The sequence below is a fragment of the Accipiter gentilis genome, chromosome 7 (genome assembly GCF_929443795.1).
Source record: "Accipiter gentilis chromosome 7, bAccGen1.1, whole genome shotgun sequence".
Lineage (NCBI taxonomy): Eukaryota > Metazoa > Chordata > Aves > Accipitriformes > Accipitridae > Astur > Astur gentilis.
The window spans coordinates 5,882,385-5,900,498 of record NC_064886.1 but is presented as its reverse complement, the minus strand read 5'-3'; the positions used below and the strand labels follow the sequence as shown (position 1 = coordinate 5,900,498).

Below are 18,114 nucleotides of genomic sequence, written 5' to 3'. Positions count from 1 at the left end.
TGAGGTTGATCTGCAGCTGCCAAAAGAAACAGGTTCAGTTTTTACTGCAATACGTTAGAAGAAAATTTTGTGCTATGAAGACCTTGGGTTTCATTTAGTTGGATCCCACAGTATAGGCTGAAGTAGTGGCGGGGTGGGGAAACATTGCAGCTTTGGTTGAGCCTATGTTGTTGATTTTCTTCAGCAGAGACAGCAATGTAAAGGTACTCATGGTCCATTTGTGGTAGTCATAGCTGTGCGCAAGTGCTTTCTGATTTCAATAATAACAGAGAAGAATGACTTCTTTTGTTAAGGTTTCAGAAGATCAGAATTCCAAGTCTTCCAACCTTGCTTCAGGAAGGATGACAACAGACGTCTCTAATAAAGCTAGTGCTGAAGAGGGAAAAGATGTCCTTCCCAAAAAAACAGTTTTATCAGATGGAGTAGTACATAGTACTGAAAATGGAGTAAAGGAAGTGACCCAGGGACAAATTCCCAATGCTATGGACATATTGGAACAAGATGACAAGAATGACAAGGAAATTAAAGAGCTCCCTGGGCCTGGTTCAGTTGAGCCTATGGATCTCGATGGATATTCCAATGACCCTGAAAAAATTGATTCTTCATGTAAACGCAGTGAGCCAGACCGTCTTCAATCTGGCAGGAACTCAAAGGAGAGAGCTCCAGAGAGCCGGACTCCGGAACTTTCTTTGGAAGAGCTAAGTATCAGCTCAAAACATCAGCAGCAGGCAGCTAAAGGAATAGTTCAGGCAGTACCTACAGAAGAACCTGTCCAGAGATCAAGCAGGAAGAGGAAATTACTTGAGGATGTGGAGTCTGGGAAAACACTTCTGCTTGATGCTTATCGAGTATGGCAGCAAGGTCAGAAAGTTATGGCCTACGACCTGGGTAAAATTGAGAAGATCATGTCTGAAACGTACATGCTGATTAAACAGGTGAAGTATTTTATCATTAATTGTAATTTCTCTGTGTGATGTCAGACGTGATTATAGAGTAACAGTAACTGCCAAACAAAGCAGTATAAAATTGGCCCTATATCTGTTCAAAAGTCGGGGAGATAAATACCTCTGAAGAACCACTGTCTTGACAAGACTGTTGCAGGGGGAGGGGGGGAAAGTAGGACCCTCCATGTTTTGGAACTAAATGTCTGAAATCAGTTGAAGAGCTATAATACCAATTATATGGGATTTGATCATGCTAAATGTTAGTTTGAATTAAGAGGGAGTTGTGTATCTTTGAATAAATCCTCATGAATAACTTAAGATCACTGTTCAGCCATAGAAGTGCTGCTTCTCCTCCTTACTCCCATGCTCTGCATCCCCATTTCATCTGAATTTAATTAGATTTATAGATGAGCTAATTATAGCTTCATTAGTTGTGATTCTCTGTTCAGGTGGATGAAGAAGCAGCACTTGAACAGGCAGTCAAGTTTTGCCAGGTGCATATGGGGGCATCAGCACAGAAACAGGTAAGCTCTGTGAAGTCCCTGACTGCTTGTAACAAGCTTTTATTACTTAGTCTGCACGATCATGTCTGTTGCTGAGTGTTTGCAGCAATTAGAAATATCTACTTCCCTTGTATAGTTGTCGTCTATGATAAGTTGGGCCACATCAGTGTAGGAAGCTCATCCCTTTTGTTAGGGTCATTGCTGCCATTTATGTCACGCTTGAAGGATAGTTTGCATGCCCAAAAGCTTTTGGGGAAACCCCAGACAATTTTCAAATTGAAATATTTAAGGCTCACTACCATTTTCTTAAATGTCCACGTCTTTCCTTAGCATTTCATGGATGGTAATTACTTCTCTCTGATCCCTAAGGGCTAAAAACCTCATCAGCTCTTCCCTTGCTAATATTGCACTCTGCTCCAGAGATACCCAATATCTTTCCTCTCAACTTGCATGGTCGAGAATCTGATTTTAACTCTGTTACATTACTCAGTTTAGTTTTTAGCTTGTAGTTTCTGGGTTTATCCAGCAAACAGTTAGAGAGCTTTAAAGGGATGGTTATTTATCAGTCCTTAATGTGAAATCAAAGCCAATAAGAAAACTGGATGAATGACATGTTTAGTGGTCATTCATTTTGCCAGCAAACCATCAGCTGAAAGCCCCAAAGTATTTTCTAGTTTTGTACTTCCCGTAATTTTTGCCACCAGCACACAATGAAGCAGTTGTTCAGCAGATTTTGACTAGAAGATAAAGCATGTTTAGAAGAAAAATCTATGTTCCTAGTTAATAGTCTGTGTTTTAATACTGCTCGGGGCTTTGTGCATGTTTTATGCTATGAAAACGTAGTATGTGTTATTGATTGCTAGCTCAAAAAGTAATTAATATTTGTCTAAAAACATTGGAAAAAAATCTGTTGGAGTGCAACTTAGAAACCTTTTGTTGTCTTTGAGTGTGGTGATCTGTATCATGCTTAAGTGTAAACCAGGAACCATCTCTAAGGTTTTCTGTACAAGAAAGGTAGATAACTATATGAATTTGTTGAATCATTTTCAGTACTGATTTAAAGTAGAGCTCTTTCAGAAGTGTCTTGAACACATTTGTTTTATGAGCTGCAGAAATTTATTCTGGTTTTCTGTGGCTTGTCTTTTCTGTCCCTCAAGTATCTCTTCCGCTATTATTTCATCTTCTATCATCTGTAACTTCCTGTCATGTGTCTTACCCAGTAGAAGTGTGCAAGGAGAAGTACATGCTATTGACTAGTCTAGAGATACCCGCTCACTGCATTCCAACTTGCCAGTTACCAGAAGAAAAGTATTATGGTTGCAGGGATGGGGAGAATTGCCTGCTTCTCCATCACTTGATTCTTTCCCTCTGCCTTAGGCACTAATTTTCATTAAAATGGAAGGACAGTAAAAGTCTTTCAGAATTTCTTTTCATCCTCCATAGTTGGATGAGGCTTTTCTACTGTAAAATAAACCCATCTGCTTTGCAAAAACATAAGCTTTTGAGGAGGTCCATCTCTGATGTTAGCAAGTGAAGTATTGTCTTAGGTATTCAAATCCTTTTCACATTACCTCACCTGTCTTTTTCAAAATAAATGCATTTTTTAAATCTCCAGATAGTTCTTCCAGTTCCTGAAGCAAATCCCCTGTCTATCACCAGAACACTGTCTCTGTTCTTTAGATCTTTTCAACGTAACCTCAAATAATGCACATTGCCTGGTCCTTCCTTCAATGTGTTGCACGTACATGACAAACGCTTCTCAGAACTCAAGTGCAACTGTGTTAGAGGTGCTGGTTAATAGGTAGAAGAACTTGGAAGGTGAACCTTCTGTATTATATAGAGTTAAGAGGCCAGCCTTTTAGTTTTTTCCACCTAGTGGAGCTGAAGAAAATTGAGGCTGTAGGTCAACTCCTGTAACAAGGTTTAGTGCTGTCTACTCTGCAACTTTAGGAAAAGCAGATATTTCTGTGTCTTTTGTGAAAGGTTCCAGATTTTTTGTTGTTGTTTTTTCCATTTAAGATATGTGCCTTTCAGTGGAGCTTGAACCTTGTGTTTTCATGCACTGTTCTCTTGAATCTATGGGTACTTGTTCTCCTCATCTCATTTTGATGAATATTGTTTTACTGGTGATTATTGCCTTGACCAGGAGGGTAGAGGAGGTTCAAACCCTCAGGGCAGACTCCGTTACACAGCATTTATTCTAGACAAGATTACCTTCACACTACATTTCTTCCTGAAATGGTGTTAATTTTAGTTGTCAGGAGGCATGCCGACCTGTGTTTTTCCCCATGCTGTGTAGAAAGTATGAGTCTTGAGTAACCATAAAAATTTCCAGTTGTTAATACTGGGATAAAAATTATCTAACAGTGTATTTAGTTAAAATGTGCATTTGTACAGTGCATCTCTTAGCAGAGTAACAGGAGAGCATGTAAGAGTAAAGGGAGTTTATTAGATTTTCTTGGAGGTAACTTTCTCCAATTTGTGCCCCTCAGGAAGTTAGTAACTTTTTTCCATTGAACTATAGAAATGAACAGCAATGTTGAGAGGTATTCTAATAGAAGTGTTTCTTTGTTCCTAGTCTGGTATTTAAGATTTTATTTTTTTTTTTTTAATAAAGAAATCTGGGCTCAGTATGTTAAGGCTTTTTTAGTTTATCTTAGGGAAAAAACAGGCGGCATCACACTGATTTATGACTTCAAAATAAAAAGAATTTGCTAATAAGCTGCTTTAAAAAGTAATGTTACTGTTTGCTTTTTGGATGTGCTCACCTTTTTAAAAACCGCTCAACAAACTTGCATGTATCAGCCAAGTTACTTGCTGGGCTTTGTTGAGGATTCTGGGTATGCGATTGCTATGCCAGCTCTTCCAGCAAAGTCAACAGTTACTGAGGCATGTGGCAAAACATCAGAATGGTGAAAAACCTGCACACAAACTAATCTTGAAAGTAGATAGAATAGGTGAGCTAGTATTTAACTGCGCCGGAAGTGATGAGATTTCCTGTTAAATCACTTGAAATAAAACATACCTCTTAATGTGATGCACTTTTGAAGCTTGCACGCGTTCTGTTTTAGGAAACGGTCCCAGCTAATGAAACTATTACATACTGCACTCTCATTTTTGTCTGTTTCTAGCAGGATCTTGTAAGCCCTGTGAAGCTGCCCTACTGCTAGTGTAACAGTACGAATTAGTGTGGAGACACAGGAATAGCCACTCTCGTAGACATCTGTCTGTTTTCAACAGACTGAATCCTGTTGTATTTAAAATTGGCAAGTATTTGCCTTCTGTAAACAAATGAGTCATGTATAGAGCTGCCGCAGCACAGAGAAGTGCTTTGTTATTGGATAGTTTGAGTAGGTTTACAGGGCCTGTGGTTCTTCAGTCACTTATCCCAAGAAATTGACAGTCAAAAAAAAAAAAAGTGAACACAAAATCCACCTTGATGTATGTCTTTCTCTGTTGGCTGTTGTATTTTACAGGTCCAGGCAGTATATGGTTTCTTTATGAAAGTTTTCACTTGCTACTAAAATTAGGAATTATTTGAATTATGGCTTTTCAACTTTCTTCCAAACCAGTCAGAGTTTTTAACCTAAATATTTAACAACTCCGTTGAAATCTTTTTATGTGCCTCTTCAGGCATAAGCAGGAAACAATACAGCAATCAGTAAATGGAATTTGACGGAGTGGGTTATTATGCTTTTGTGATGACATCTAATCTTTTTAATAGCTTGGCAATGCTATGACCCTTTCACTTGATTTTAGAAATCCTCTGTAGTCCTTGTGACTAATCCAATGTTAACATGTATTGAGGCAATGAGACTCTTAACAACTTCTTCTACAAAGTCAGCTAAATACTTGGGGAGGAGGCTTAGAAAGGTTGGCCCCCAGCTTTGAAGAAGGCAGAAAAACATGGTGATACAAAACCTTGCTACAATAAGTTCCTGTGCTCCTGGAGAACTGTTGAAATTGAAGTATTCTCTATTGAAATATGATACATCAACGAAGAAACAAGTGTAGATGCTCTGTCATGAGATCTTGCCTAGGGTGGCGACATAGCCTGCTTGTGCCAGGGACAGAAGATTGTGTTTCAGCAAGGGGTCCTTTATACACGTGGCTGCTGTTCATAGTTCAGGTGTTGCTTAATGTCTTTACAGGATGCTTAACGGTATGCTTGTGCTTGGACTGTAATAGCTTTAACAGAAAGGTGCACCTATGTGTACTCAGTACAGGCTTGGATAAAATGCTGTAACATTAGACCTCTAGTGGGGTGAGGAACCTTACCAGATAAGCAAAATCAGTTGAGCATCATCTTATCAATTAAACATCTTCTCAAACTTAATTGGATCCAACTCTTGCTTTCAGGAGTAATTGATGTTTTGCCATAGCAAACGCAGTTTTGCTTTACCAAATCCTGCTCATGGGGGCTTTGAGTTTTTAATGTCTAATGCAGAAGCAGCTGAAGATGGGAAACAGTCATTCAAAGAGGCTACCAAAGAGAGACTTGTGAGCTTGAAGAAGCTGCTAGTACATGCAATATAAATTAATCCGTGTATACTACCATATTGGGGGGGGGGGGGGGGGGGGAGATCTTAACTTTATGAATAACTTGTACTTTGTTTGTATTTGGCTAGGTTCTTTAAGTGTTACTTTAAGAAGTATTTACTGTTAAACCATAATGGTGAAGTAAAACCTGAGCTTTTAACACTATCTAACGTGAATGTGAAAGGGGGGGAAGACTAAAATGTACACAGGGTTTTTTTGTGTTTAATGAAAAGGAAAATACTTTATGGTGTGTGGGAACAGAGTAGCATGGATGAGATTCCAGTAATTGATATAAAAATGTATTCAGTGTAAGTTGCTGGGAGATATCTTTTGGTATTCCAAAATAATAATTTTTAAAAGTGATGTATTCATCAATTTCAGCACACTTTTGTTCAAAATCTAAAGAGTAGCGATGCAACATTCTTAAACACTGATATTAATGCTGCTGTTTATCTTTCTTACTGTATCCTCAGAGAAGAGGACAAGGGCAATATTGTCTGATCAGTTTTCAGTGTTACAGAAGATTGCCCAGTGAAGACTTTGAAAATAAATATCTTTTTATCTGTTACAACAGTATAATCATCAGCCCTTCAGAGAATTTTGTTTTGCTGCTTGTTGCATATTTAACTGCTCTTGTTGGAAATCGCTGAGTTGATCATATGACTAAACTAATGTATGCTGAGGATTTAACAAAATATCTTCCCAAATATTCACATTTTCTAGTATCGCCTATTGACCCTTTAGCCTATTGAACTGTTTTTAAAAACAAGAGGCCAAAGTTCCAGAGACTAATTAAATTTAGTTCAGACTATGGCAACTTCCAAAAAAGGGTGTATGACCACCAGTAATGACCCATCAGGAGTGGGGTTGTGACTCAAATATATGTAATAGCTTATGCTAGTATTTAAAGTCATGGAGTAGTCCTGCGATTGGAAAAGGTGGGAGAGCAGTAACTGAGGGAAGAAAGTAAGTAGTTCTGGTTGAATGACTTGTGATGGTCTTGGAGTCTTCTGAACTTTCTTGTTGTTAAAAGTAATACCTCTGGAAGACATGATAGTGAGTCATAGTATAAGAACATAGCATAGTTAAATCAGCACTTTAAAGTGAGAACTGCTGCTAGAAGTAAGCCTGCTTCCTTGGTGGCTGCTCTTTCCTCTGCTGTGGTGTATGTTCCTCTGTGCTGGCACAGGCATTTGTATGGCCGTGCAGCACACAGGACTGGAGAACAGGTGTGGATGAAAGTTATTCCTCCTCTTTTTGTCCTTTTCTGTTTAAGTTCTTCAGTGTGAGCAAGATTTTTGATACACACGCATCAAATGGGCTGAAATTGCTATGCAGTACTGGTCACTGTGTCATTAGTAGTTAAGTTACTAAAGTTACACTAGAGATTAATTCACTTTGTGGTCAAGCAGCATTTTGAAGTGTGCTTGTTCTTTTCTTTGATTTTTCTCAGTCTAAGAATGTTATCAAAAAGATTTCCAGATCCTGAAAGCAGTCAGCTATTGCTCGGAGTTATAAGATATATTTTTAGTCTTGCCAACTATGATTTTCATGCGAAATTAATGGTCCCTGGAAATGGAATACCAAGGAGGCCTTATTGAGGGACAGTGAAAGATTTAGAGGCAGACTAGTTTGACCTTGATGTAGCATTACACTTAAATGTGTGTTCCTGAGGACCAAGGAGAGGATGTGCTGGCAGAAAGCAGTTGTGAGGCTTCTAGATAATGACAGAATTTCTAATAAGCCTTTCCACTGACTGCTTAAAATTGGTCATATTAAATTCGTAATTTTATATAGAATGATGATGTCTGTGGTACTGTTAAGGACGTGTCGACATGGGAAGGTTATTGCAGCACAAGCTAGGATGAAACTTCATAGTGCACAATACTCTATTAATGCATGTGGAGATACTTCAGTCTAAGAACATATCTGTTGTCTTTTTTTCTTGACTTGCAATTTGAAAAGGTATTTTTATTACTGTGGACTTAATATTGAATGCCTTAATACTAAAATTACAGCTTTCACTACTGTTTAAACTGTCACAACAGATAGCCTAAAGAGGACAGGTAAAACTTTGTGGTTGTGTGTTAGGTTATACTGCATATGGCCAATCCTGAGAACTGAATTTATATAAAACAAATAGCTTAAAAAGTTGCAGACATCAACATTGCACACAGGGCTGGATTTAACATCTCTAAAAATACAAGAATGTTCAAAGGCAAAGTTCCAAAATGCCACTAAGTGTCTAGTCCTGTGTTGTGACCCTTGAGAATATGGGACTGTATGTAGAAAGTCCTAGTAATGGGTAGCGTTGTAGCAGCTGAAATTTCTATTGGCTCCTCACAGTATAGTATATCATCTAAATGTCACGAGAAGGGACTATTTCAACATTACCGAGTTATTTAAGACTCACTGCTGCCTTAGCCAAAAAAAATCCTTGCTCTGGGACCAACTCCATCCCTGAAGAGTGAGGGAGAGAAAAGAAAATTTCAGCCACCCTTTCCCGCTCCAGCTGCCAAACCTCGAGCTCTCCCTGCACCATTCTGGCTGATCAAATCCTCCCTTTCTCCCTTAGCTTCACTTGCCTCTTCCAAAGTAACACATCCATGACCACCTTCTCCCACTGTCTGGTGCCAAGCTCCCAGTGCTCTCATTGTTTCCCTTTCTAAACCTGCAGTCAAAACTCTTCAGCAGCTTTCAGTGTCAGATCTAATTAAACATGATGCTTCCTGAAGAAGCTGCCAGTAGAATCAAAACAAATAAATTTTATTATAAACACAAAGGCACAATCAGGTTATGCAAATCAGCCGTGCCTTTCAGGCTCCTGGCGGGCTGCCAACGTGATCCCTGGTTTTACAAAGTTTTGCTGCTTCTATAATACAAAAGCAGTATTTGTTGAGGAAAGGCACTGTTTCGGTGCTGCTGTTACTGCCCTACCCTCGTTCCAAAACAAGTAACTGAGGTCTTGTTTTCTCCTTTCACCGCTGTTTAACTCTTCCCAGTGCTGGCCATGGGTAATCTTAAACTGCAGCCTAGTACTGAAGAATTTTAGGGGATCATAGGTGATGGGCTTGCTGGGGGGGGTCCTGCAGCTGGAACCCCGCGCAACCTCAGAAGTGCTCAGATTGACTCTGCAGCATCAGTCTAGTGGTGTTACAATCTCTGTGTTGGACCTTACAGTGAATGTGACGTTTTATTTGGAATGGAAAAAACTGTCTTCTGTGAGTGAAGCTAGAGGGCACTTCAGGGGATTTTTCCCCTTCTGCTGTGGAATGCAGTCAGCACTGCAGTGACATGGTCTTTCAGGCTTTTTTCTTCAAGGAGAAAACTTGTGAGCGACTTGTTTGAACTGCCTTGAATGTCTAGAGCATTTTCTTCTCAAATTCTCGCTTTAAAAAAACCCAACAACCACAAAACAACAAACCACCAAGCTGTTCTCTTCAAGAAACAGCTAAAAGCCTTCTATAAAGGCACTTTGCTGAGGTTGGGAGGAGATAAGTAAAATATTAAATAATTATAAAATAATCATCTCTAGTTCTGCCTCGTGTTTTCCCCCCCTTTTTGTTCCACCCACATGCTGCTAATTTTCATCTTTTCTTCCTGCACATCAAGACGTCAGAGGCTGCTTACAGAAAAAGTTGTTTTTCCTGAGTTGTCGGTATGCTTTATTAATGCAGCAAAGATGACAAGAAAGGAGGGGGAAGGAGGAGGTGCGGATAGGGGGGACAAAAGGACGAGCTCTTTCATGGTCTCACTCCTACCAAAGGGTGACCATTTTCTTCACTGTTGCATTTGCCAGTTGCCATGGCATCCCCCTCTCACTCTATCCTGGAGGTGTATTCTTGATATAATTAACAGCTCTCCTCCTTCTGTCTCCTGCAGAAAGCAATCATTAAGTGAACATGAAGGAAAGAAAAGTCACTTTTTATCTTTTACTTTGTCTATCAGTGTTTTTCATCCTACTACCTTATCTCTGTTGATCCAATAATGATGTTTTTGTGTATGGAAGCATTGCTGGAATATGGCTGCTTGTGTAGAGCAGGACATGAAGCCCCTGCATTGCATTTGGGTAAATGGAGGATTTTGTTAGGCTAGAGTGCAGTTCAGTCATACGTATATAAACCTTCATTATTTTCTGTATATAAAACTTTAATCTTGGGAAATAAAACTGTAATCTTAGGAAATACAAGGTTCTTTAGAATCTGGATCATGAATATTACTGCTAGTTCTAATGTACCTTGAAGAAAACTTCCAAAGGACATTTCTTTCAAATATTGCTGCAGAGCGATTGAGAAAAAAATATGAATAGGCATAGGTTAATTAAAACACAATGTTGAACAGAAGTTGGAGTGGTATTTGTGGAATGTGGCCAGCATATTGTTTAGCCAGTTTGTGTGACAGCTTCCAGGCTTTGTGGTGATGTGCTGGTATTCTTTTAAAAAGATGCACCTTTTTGTTAGGTGGATTCTGAGTTCAGTCCCATTAGGGTGCTAAACTCAGACATGGGAATAATTAAAAAAAAAAACAAAACCAAAACCCAAGAAAATGTTACGTAATGGTTGCAGTGCCAGCATCTTTCATTAGGAAACTTCTGTTGGGAAGACTGTCGCTTTCCCGTTCTATGGAACATTTGATCGTTAATTTTTCCCACAGGCCTGGAGCAGTGAGCCATTCCAGAAGTATTGTCAGTAAGGTTCCTGTAAGATTTGTTTGTTTATCAAAATGTGTTTTGAAAACAACAGTAAGTATGGTAAAAATAAACCATTGGTCAGGTTGTCTGGTTTATGACTTTGCAGCTAGTCTAGGAAGTAAAATTTTTCTCATGTTTTATCTTAATGCTGAATTTCTTTTTGCCACCGCTGTTGTCTCACTACTGAAGTGCCTCACTGGGAAACTATAGGGAGCTGTTTTTTCCACTAACATCCCTGAAAAAATTCTGTACTTTTGCTGCTACTTTTCTCGGTGGAAGGCTGTCCCAGTGCTGGCTTTCCTGCATTTTCTTTACTTTCATCAGCTTTCAACATGGGAAGGGTTTGTCCATAATCTCTGTGAAGCTGAATGAACTCTCCGAGAAGAGGCGTATGCTGAAATATTCAAGGTTTTATAAGTCAGAAATAGTCACAGTTCACACAAACATGCATGCTCATTATTCATTTAGATTTCAGCTTTATACAGACTTCATAACAAAGAATGTTTTTGCTAAGTATTTTAAAGAAAAGCAAATAAGATAGTGGATACTTATGGAAGTAATGGATTATTATTCTCACCGCCTATGACGCCATTTGGATATTAATAAGCCTTAAATGTTTCTTACATCCACTTTGATAGTATAGTAGTCAAGACAGAAGTAGTACTGCATACTCTTCAGTACCTCATCTTGTTTTTAAAAATCCAGAGGGAAGTCTGATCTTGACAAAATGAACCTGCGATTACAATGAAAGATAGGAAGAAGGCAGATAAAAGAGTTTTATTCTTATTTCAGTTATATGCACTTCTTCTGTAAGTAGCATCCTCATCAATGTAAGAAAAGATCCCTTTCCTCTTGGTGACTAAAGCCACTTTGTAATAAAGCTGCTGTATTTCAAATGCGGTGGTGGTAACAGACGCTCAGCACAGTGAGGTGGTTTGGAGAGGGGGAAGGAGTATTTCTGTAGTTTTTACTTAGTGCCACAACAAAGCAAAAACTAGAAAAAAAACACCTAATGAGAAACCACATAAAACACTGGTAAAGGATTGTCACCATTCCTCAGTTTCCTACTGTATGTTTGTGGAAAATAATCTTTATTATGCTTTAGTACTGGTATAGCAGTAGAACTAGATGAACATAAAGTGCTTCTGGGAAATCCAAGACTTCCTGTAATGAGTTTTTCTGGGTTTATTTCTCAGATGCAGTGTTACAAAGTCTTGTGTTTTCCTGGAGGCAGTCACCTGCAGGCTGATGAAATGTGGCCCCATATGTCTTGAGTAGTATAGTTAGTGACATTGCCCTGACCTGGGTTTTGTGAGTAGCATCACTTAGTGATCAGAGGCACTGGAATTCTTGCCCCTATACTAAATTCAAAATCTCTTAAAAGAAAGGAACATATGCCTCATTGTGGTGCTTGTCTTAGCTTTCTGCTTACAGCTTTTGGGTGGTCTTCAGTTTCAGGGTCCAGTAAAAACATACAAAGCAGGTTTCAATCCCTTTTCTTAGGGCCATGCAAGTTGCAGAATACACAGTAGCCAAGGGTGTGTTTAACACTTTGACTCTTATTTTAAAGATCGCTTTCTCTTCCTTTTTCTTCCACCCCCACCCCCTCTTCCGAGAGAAGGAAGTCATTGAGCAGGTAGGGTTTTTTTCCTCCTCTCAAGGGCTCTGTTTCATTGGGTTGAAAAGAACCTGTCTATTTACAGAAGCTTTAGACAACTCTTCACCAGGTCACATCTGGAAGATTCCTTTTAAAGCCATAAATCTTTGGTTGCCATTCTTTGGTACAAGGCTGCACTTTTTGATTACACATTAGAATTTTTAGTCATGATTATACTGAGACAGAAACATCACGTTAGTTTCAGCTTTATTCTTTTGTGCAAATAAAATGTTACTCTCTTTATGAGGCAGGTTGATTCTCTGCAAAAAAAGTTATTCTGCCCAAACCACATCTTAACCTGGAGGAACCAATTCAAAATAAAAACTTACGTGTATTTCTTGTCCCTGATACATCATCTTCATTTTGAGAGAAATAAAATATGAATTTGGTTCTATCTACGTACACCAATAAGGTTTGCTTCAGTCTCAACCTTTTCTATGTGCTGGATCATCTACAACTTACAAGATGGCCTTTTCAATGTTTGTCACTGCCTCCATTGCCTAGTTAAATGCGTGTTGGCCTACCACTGGGATTCTACCTGGCAGCCAGTTCCCAGTGGCATTCCTTAGACTTACACCAGGGCATCATCCTTTCTGATGCCTTGGATGATGGGTTGGAGTGAACTCTTTGAGTGACACCGGTATGCTGGAGAGCAGGGCTACCTACCGTTCAAAGGAACTTCAGTAGACTGGAGGATTGCATTGACAGGAACTACCTGGAGGTTCAACAGAGAGAAATTCAAAGTCCTGCACCTGGGCCAGAATGACCCCTGTGCACCATAACTGGCTGGAGAACAGCTCTCCCAAAAAGGATTTGGAGCCCTGGACAAGAGGTTGAACACAGGTCAACGGTGTGCCCTTATGGCAGTGAAGTCAGAGCGAGCTGGCTTGCTTCATCCTGGAGAAGAGAAGACTAATGGAGGGTGGGGGTATGGAATTGCTGTCTTCACCAGAGAGGAAGAAAACAGATGAGAGGCACTATATAAAGTTGCAACAAGAGAAATCTGGATGAAGTGATAGGAAAAAATATTCACTGTGAAGGTAGTAAAGCACTAGAACAGGGGCCCAGAGGAGTTACGGAATCTCCATCCTTGGCGGTATTTGGAACTGGGCTGGACATGGGCCCTCAGTAAGCTCATCTAACTTTGAAGTCAGCTCTGCTTTGAGCACAGAGTTGGACTAGAGACCTCTGAAGGTCCGTTCCAGCAGGAATTACTCCGTGACGTTGTGCCCCTTCTCTCACTAATCATTTTTCTTCTGAGTACTATCCAAATATTGCTGAGTTCCTTTCCAAATGTCCTCTTTCTGTCTCTGGAAATAGCTGTGCATTTTTATAGAATTATAGTCTGAGATGCAGATATATTTTTAACAAATATGTACCTAACTAGTAGTACCTTCGTGTATTTCTGCTGAGAAAATTTTGGATACAATACAAGCACAGAAACGTCAGGTTCTACATAATGTATTATGTAAGTTAATGAAGTGCATGGGTGTGAAGGGTTTTCCCTCTAAATCACGGCTGAAAACATTTCCTCTAGTGATCTCACTTCTGGCTTAAGGCTTTCTTCTGCAGCTTAATTTCCCTCAGGTTTGTGTGATCCCATTTCTGTGTCTTGAGACCTTTAGTTCTGGAACCAATGCTTTAAAAGTCAGAAGTGTGTTGCTTTCAGAGGCAGAAGAGACCTTTTTTGATCCAATATGGTAATTGTTGTGACTATAGCTGCTATATTTTATTTTTTGTGTGCAGATGGAATCTGGCAGGTTTTAATCGTATGCTTTTTAGAGGTTGATTAATCAAGTTCAGGAACTTCAAAAATACATTCCACCAATTATTAAGGAAAAAAAAAAAGTACTTGTGTGCTTTCCACCTCTGCATTTTAAGTATGTATTTTCTGCAGCTGAAACTTACTCTGTTCTCTCAGTGAAATTCTGCTGACTCTTCTGGCATTGTAATAAATCTTTGGTCATCTAGGACATTAGGGCCCAATTTGATTTTACATTTGACACCAGAACTCCGTATTTCTATTTCAAACACTCATACTCTTATCACCGTGTTTAAAATGATTTTTCATTCGAGGCAGAGGTATGAGACAGACAATTAAACAATTGAGGATTCCATTCAACTGTATCTTTTACGGTCCAGTAAGTATCCATTAAATGAAGACTGTAAAGAGCATGACAGGCAAGAATACTTTATTTGGTTGCTGATAAAAACTACAGGGAAGATACTTGTTTTATGGGTACTTTCATTCCCTTCTTTGGTAAATTTATGTCACCCTTCTACCTTCTGTCTATATAATCAGTGACACTGCATTGAATTCTTAGCTCTGGCTTTGGAGAAGAGCATCGCTTTTGATGCCACTGCAAAGGCACCAAATCTTCCAGAGCATTGTTCCAAGTTGGACACCAATGTTACTCAGTTCTGCAGTTACTGGGAATTTATGATTTGGGGTTAGGCTGATCACTTTGCAAGAAATAAGTTTTTATGCCTTCTTCTTTTTTTCCTCATATCGTTCATTAAAAATAATTTCTTTTAAGAATTTGCAAATTCCCTTAAAGCACTGCAGGTCTGTTTGTTCAGGTCAAGGGTTTGTCAACATATTTTTAAATGAAAGAAATGTGTTTCTGTTCATGGGAGTTTGTAATTCGTGCTTAAAAACAGAGTTCAGGAAAGTATATTACGTTGTGAGGGATTTATTAAATAAAGCATTGTAAATGTGAATGTGAATAAATGACCAAGTGTTAGTTTGATAAATAGACAGAAAAATAATCCGTAAAGGAGAAAGATTTCTTTATAATAGTGACTGGTTTTATATTCAATTGAGCGAGAGTGTTTTCTGTCTACAAAAAGTTGTACTGCTTGCAGTTGTCACTGAAGCAGGTAGCATATGCAGAATTACTGGCACGTATTTTCTCACTTTCTCTGCCTGCCCTTTTTTGTTTTATGTAGTCCACAGGAGAAACACCCACAACCCCAAAGCATACAAAGGACAACAGAGAGAGCTTCTTCCCAGTTACACCAGCCACACTGCATCCTACCCCAGTGAATCCAGACACTGTGACTCCTGAAAATCTCCTGAGACTGAATGATTTGCATTCCAAATCCAAACCCGCCTCTTCCTCTTCCTCCTCCTCTTCCTCAGCATCTTCAGTACCTCCATCCCAGGAGTCACACAGGGACACTGAGCATCTCCGGAGTCAAAATGTAGAGACTGCTCCCAGCATGAGTGATCTTACACGTGGTAAGTCTCAGAGAGACAACAATGGTTTGGCCCTCTCTAAATGGTTTGCTGAGGCCACATGGTGAGTCAGTGCCCGAGTTCTGCTTCTGTCCCATATTATGATCACTAGACCACATTCAAAAAGGCTACACAAACAGAGATTTTTGTCTTGGTCCTGAATTGGGCACATCTACACAATTAATATGTATTTTACTTACTAGGGTAGATTAAAAGAGTGACCACTGTCTATGTAACTTGCATGTGAAATCATGGAATAGCGGCTTAAAAATAGTCATATGTTTTAAATAGAGAATTTAAGTCTAGTAGCATAACCTCCCCCTCCCGTCCCCATTTGTTTTATTTTCTTCAAAGAGGTGAGGATCTAGTTCTTTAAAATACCTTAAATCTTTAAAAAAGTTAGAAATTATTGCAATTGAAATAAACTGGTGGACAGCCTACAGCTGACTTACAAGTGCCTGATTAACATAGTTAGATGCATAGCTATCACTTCCCTGTATATGTGTGTGGAGATACATAACACCGTGAAAATTCCAAGCTTCTACATGGTTCATAATGTTAGTGTATTATCACTGTTACTTTTCACATTTGAGAAAAGAAGCATCTGGCAGGACTGGAATGTTGGAAATACATTATTTATAGCCTTAGTATGTTTACGTGCAAGGTTAGAGTACAGAAAAGGATTGAAGAAACACAAACACAACAAATGTTATTCTATAGCACGATTGTGTGATTTTAGGACTGTGTTATGTACTCGGTCCTATACAGTTTGTCTAGATGAGGAAAGAATTAAATGAGAATGCTGGTTGGGTTTTTTTTACTGCTGTCTCTGTCTCTACTGCTGTCATGGCAGGCTGGCTTGTTAGCAGTAGTCAAAATCACTGTGCAGGGCAGTACTGCTCCACTTTGGGGAATTAAGTAAGATTAGACCCTATTTCAGACTTGCCTCGAATGCCCAAAAGAGATGGTTGTGCTTATTTGTGGGATACTGTGCATGTTAAGGTGGCAGAGCACCTGCCATAGCCTGCACTTTCTTGCAACCTTAGCAAGAACACTTTCTGAAAAAGCGTCTGCTGCTGCTTGTGCTCACTCCATCTGTTCACAAGCTTGGGCTCTAACATGCTCACAAAATGCCATAGACAAATTCATAGGAGCCCAGGTAAAGTTATGAATGAACCATATACATAACAGTTATTGTGGAAAGTGACAGGTGAGGATACAGTGGAAATAGTGCCTGGATTTGTGAGACTTAATCATGCATAATATTAATAATGAGTAGACTGATCTAGTCTGGATGTTTTGTTAATCTGTTATTGTGATGTTCTGAAATTTTTATGTTTATACTTTTGTTATTTAATTTCTTTCCATATGTAATCATCCTTAGCATCCGAATGCACATCATCTTCTGAATTTGTCAGCAATGAAGAACAAATTAGGGAGAAATCAGTTTTCCCAATTTGCTAATCTCTGAGTACAGGACGAAACTGAAATTTAACATCCAATATTAGCAGTTGCATTATAATCATCTAATTTTCCTTTTTCACAAATCCAGGAAGAGATTGTCTTGGGAGGGGAAGAAAGGAAAGGGGAGTGATAAGGAAGAAATGGCTTAGTCAATGTGTAAATGACGTTTGTTATTGTCCTTATGAAACTAAGGAATGGAGTTGCATGGTGTCATAAGATATCTTGGCAGGCTTGTTCAACAGGGAGTAATTCGGGTTTGTGCCTAGACAACAGGGGAGAAAAAAAAAGAATCCTCTGTAAAGTTGCTGTACGCTTACTAAGGAGACTGGTAGGAATGACAATGCAGCTAAGAACCCCTGCATTCTTTTGGTTTTCAAACAAAACTCACAAGCATTTCTGAGGTGCTTTCCTCTCTGCAATTTCGCAGGCCACATTGCAGTGACTGGAACATTTATTTTAATCTTTTGACTTCCTAGGCTTTGTTAAGGTTGTAAAGTTACATATTATTCTTCTTTCGTGCTTTCTATACATCATCTTGGTTGAGGGAGATGGAAGGATTAGCTGCCAGAACTACACCCCTGAAACAGTGTCTGAAGATCAAGAGGCTCTCTCTGCAGAGCTCTTATTCCAGTGCTGAATGCATGCATTGTATCTGGCTTTCTGGCTCTCAGACCTACCTGACAGGTCATTTCTCTAGCTGAGACACATACCAATTACTGCTGTGTCCTTTCTTCTGCTTTTCTTTTTAATTCTCCTATCTCTGCATCCACCTCCTCTAAAATAATTCTGTTACAACCCTTTTTCATCTGCCTTCCGTTAGCTCTGTTTCTGTAAAAACTCCTCCCATTTTTAGAGTAATCTGTTTTCATCTTTTTTCTTTCTTGTCACCTCCTGTACCTGTCTGTTCATGTGAAAGTATTCCACATCGGAGAGTATTAGCTGCTATTGTTTTCTGTGACTTCAGCCAGAAAAAGGAATGGCTTTCCAAGCAGTGTTGATGCTATGCCACTCATTTCTTTTGTAAATATTTTAGTGAGATTTTGTCTAGTACATGACTAACTGGTACAGAATACAGTGTG

At 39.2% G+C, this 18,114-nt stretch overlaps 1 protein-coding gene across 5 annotated transcripts in view; it reads left to right on the top strand.

The window, feature by feature from the left end:
* CABIN1 (calcineurin binding protein 1) overlaps positions 1-18,114 on the top strand; it is a 121,125-nt gene that overhangs the window by 89,943 nt on the left and 13,068 nt on the right. For all 5 annotated transcript variants that reach the window (XM_049804401.1, XM_049804397.1, XM_049804399.1 and 2 more), the window contains exons 33-35: positions 294-935; positions 1,394-1,468; positions 15,283-15,574. In XM_049804401.1, the coding sequence (XP_049660358.1) occupies positions 294-935; positions 1,394-1,468; positions 15,283-15,574 (1,009 nt within the window). The remainder of the gene's footprint in view (positions 1-293; positions 936-1,393; positions 1,469-15,282; positions 15,575-18,114) is intronic.